The following is a 3,442-nucleotide window of genomic DNA, read 5'->3' on the forward strand; positions in this document are numbered from 1 at the left end:
AAGTAGTGAACGGATTTGAGTCGAATCTTTTCAGTTCACAGAATCGGTTAAAATTATCCATTCACGATTCTGAAGACTTCGACAGTTAACAGCTGTTGGGGAGGTGACGCCTATCAGTAAATAACAACTTTAATTTCACTTTGTTCTTTACATACATATATCATATGACTTACTTATAACAGGAAGATAACGGACGAGTCATATTGGATCACTTAAAAAAAAAAAAATCGTGATTAAGATCTACTGCGGAGTGCTTCAAAACTTTCATTTTGTCTTCCACTGAGAAAGGCATACCGATTTCGACATGATCAAGGTGAGTAAATGACAACAAAGTTTCATTTTTTGGGGGTGAACTAGTCCTTTAATATGCATTTTAGTGCTACATTCTGCAGGGTTATTTACCCATAACCTCAAGAACACATTAATGATAGAGCCCATGTTTCGAAAACAATATGAACTTCAGAAAAGTATTTATTAGATTTAGGCAGGTATTAAAACACAGATACGGTTATATATTCAGAGTAATTTGCCCCAGATCTAACTTAGTAATAACCTTGCTTATTAAACAGAATAAAGTGCTTTAACAGTTAACAGATCCAACAAACAAAAGTAAGAAAAACATTATCTGTTGACCTCTGTCTGTATAATGTGGGGCATTGAAAGTATAATGCAAATATAACTAACTGAGATTTCAAATCTTTAAAAGAATATTTTTGCTACCACCAACAACATAATTCACCCACAACAGATTAATCGATAATGTATGCCACACTGATTGCTCACCTGCAACATATATTTTTTTCTTAATAGTTGACAGTGATAAATTGTCTTAAAGCAGCTTAATAATGTTGCTGTTATATAGGGTGTATTTGAAGTAAATCCAACTAGTCAGAATTAAAGCTACACATTAAATCCTGATTCTCACTCTCGACCAATAGCATCTATTCATTTGAAACAGTCCACACTGATAATATGCAGTATTGTTAGGATGCAGGGTTTATAGACCCGTGTTACTGAAGCATTATGTTTCAGGCTGCTTGAAGTTAAAGCTATCAAACCACAAGTTCACATATTGGGGGGATCTGGTATAGGGTTACTAGGCAACAGACTCAGATGATGCAATCCATGATGTGGATCTGCAGGGAGTCCAGGTCAGGTAGGACTTCCCCACATTTGGGACAAGCATGTTCTGGAATATTCTGCTGCTGCCAGTCACCTGTGGAATAAAGAGGTCTATGTGATCCTGATATACAGTTACAAGTACAGTAGCACAAAAGTTCACAACATGGACTCTTTATGGTAAGGATCTCTACCTCCTTGGGGGTGATGTGGAGATGCTGGCCCTTGTGGATTGGCCCCATGTGACACATGTCTCCTTTGCATCTCACTCATGGAATGCCTGTAGCATAAAACATTTCCCTTTTCAAAATCACAGAGCTCACATGTGAGCAGGTAAGTGTTTAAAGTTTACGACGGACCTGCCAAGTGACTCCATCTCGTCCTGAAGTTGGGTGTTTTGTTTCTTCACATACTCCAGCTGAGTGGCCAAACGCTCTTTCTCCTCGTGAATCTTCTCCCGAGCTGCTCGTTCTGCGTAGAAATCCGAGGAATATATCTCTGCCTGTATGTGTACACCAAAACACATAATAAAAAATAATGATGGAGATTGCAAGGAGCTTAAAAATTGGGAGGACGCCCAGCAAGCCATGCCGTACAATCGTTCGTACCTGAGCCTGGAAAACAGAGATAGTTTCTAGTTCCTTTTCCTTCTGGAAGATTTCCATCTTCATCTCGTCAATCTTCTTCTGTTTGTCTGCCAGCGCCTTTTCAGCCGTATCAAACCTGGTTTGGAGGTCATCATAGTCTTCCCGTGATGCACAACCCTGATCATGCACAATGAGGTACGCAAGAAGGATGAATCACCAACACACTCCGAATACAAAATTAACTGCCTTAAACTGTATTTAAATATAGAAATGTTTTGCTGCAAGCTTAATTCTCCTTCAAAAATTAAGAGAATATTTGTAGTTCACAGATGTACCTAAACAATAGTGTCTGGCCAAATACAAAAACAAGAAATAAATAAATGTAAGCCTGAAGTTTTCTAAAGTAAATGGGAATTTGTACCTCTCTCTTCTTATTCTCCTCTTGGAGCTCATTGTAGTCTTCAAACAGCTTGGTATAGGCATCTTTCAGCTGGTTCAGGTTGTTCCTGTTAAAGAAAGATAAGAGGAGATGTGATTATTATGAAAACTTCATAAACACAATGTGCAACTGAGTTGAGTCTATATTTCCCCCATGCAACTCAATTAAAAAATGTGTGTTTTTGTAGGCATCAGATGGGGGTAGTAACAAGCTGCACTCACTTCTCATCCTGAGTTTTCTTCTGTTCCAGTTTAACAGCAGCCTGAAGGCTTTCCATCTGAACCCTCAGAGTGTCGTTCTCAGCCAGAACCTTCTGTTTCTCTCCGAGCTGAGTTTTCAGAGTACCTAGGTTCTGCTCCAGATCTTTACACCTGCAGAGAGAACATTAGATGTGAGAAATAGGAAACTTTGCAGATTTTGTAGACCTTCATGTCAAAGAAAAGAAAATGTACACCCAAAAGGAAGATCTGGATTTCTACATTTATCACTCGTGTGCTCTACAATTACAGGTTAAATTAATTTGTTTTTGCATATAACAACAGACTATTAAACTTTAGGTGACCTTATATATTGAAACTAGATTTGCATTTCCAGAAGAAACAAAATCAAGTTTGAAAGCAGTGTATGATAAGCAATTTAGTCTCAATGTCAAGTTTAATATTTAGAAAAATACATATTATACGTAAAACTTAATGATGAACATATAAAAATAAATGTATTATTATTATTTAAAAAACATTTAAAAAAAAAGGTTTTAATCAAAAAAGCTGTGTATAGGTTATTGTTGACTGGTGTTTCTGACCTGTCCTGCAGGTTTCTTTTCATGTTCTCAGCCTCGTCCAGTTTGACCTGAGCCTGTTTCAATTCATTACAGAGCTTCAGCAACTGATCCTCCAGATTCTTCACCTCAGCGCTTGCCTGGTGAAAACAAACATAGAAAACAATGTCGCTTCCTCATAGTAAATGTAAATTCAAAGTTGTTGCCGCACTCCCAACAATTTTCTTTCACTTTCTTTCAGACAAGACTGTCCTCAAAGACCTCAGTCACATGGATGTTTTGATCAAATAACTAGTTCAAAAATGCTACATGGATAGCTATAAAAGTCTGATTATCCTACATTGATTTCAGTTGAACAGGGGAGAGATGTCTGTGCACTGCTGTCAGCGTGTTCCAGTCTGTTCTCCAACTCGGCAATTCTGCAAATACCCAATATGAGCATATACAATAAAAGAAGCTCAAACACCTTAAAGGGTTAGTTCACCCAAAAATGAAAATTCTGTCATTAATTACTCACCC

At 37.6% G+C, this 3,442-nt stretch overlaps 1 protein-coding gene across 2 annotated transcripts in view; it reads right to left on the reverse strand.

The window, feature by feature from the left end:
• Positions 1–338: 338 nt before the first annotated feature.
• Positions 339–3,442, reverse strand: part of optn (optineurin) — a 6,752-nt gene continuing 3,648 nt past the window's right edge. For both annotated transcript variants that reach the window (XM_016447533.1, XM_016447534.1), the window contains exons 7-14: positions 3,264–3,342; positions 2,948–3,063; positions 2,367–2,516; positions 2,128–2,212; positions 1,728–1,883; positions 1,479–1,621; positions 1,314–1,399; positions 339–1,216 (exon numbers count right to left, since the gene is read on the reverse strand). In XM_016447533.1, coding sequence (XP_016303019.1) covers positions 1,110–1,216; positions 1,314–1,399; positions 1,479–1,621; positions 1,728–1,883; positions 2,128–2,212; positions 2,367–2,516; positions 2,948–3,063; positions 3,264–3,342 — 922 coding nt within the window. In that variant the 3' untranslated portion in view covers positions 339–1,109. The remainder of the gene's footprint in view (positions 1,217–1,313; positions 1,400–1,478; positions 1,622–1,727; positions 1,884–2,127; positions 2,213–2,366; positions 2,517–2,947; positions 3,064–3,263; positions 3,343–3,442) is intronic.

The sequence above is a fragment of the Sinocyclocheilus anshuiensis genome, unplaced genomic scaffold (assembly GCF_001515605.1).
Source record: "Sinocyclocheilus anshuiensis isolate Anshui unplaced genomic scaffold, SAMN03320099.WGS_v1.1 scaffold283, whole genome shotgun sequence".
NCBI lineage: Eukaryota > Metazoa > Chordata > Actinopteri > Cypriniformes > Cyprinidae > Sinocyclocheilus > Sinocyclocheilus anshuiensis.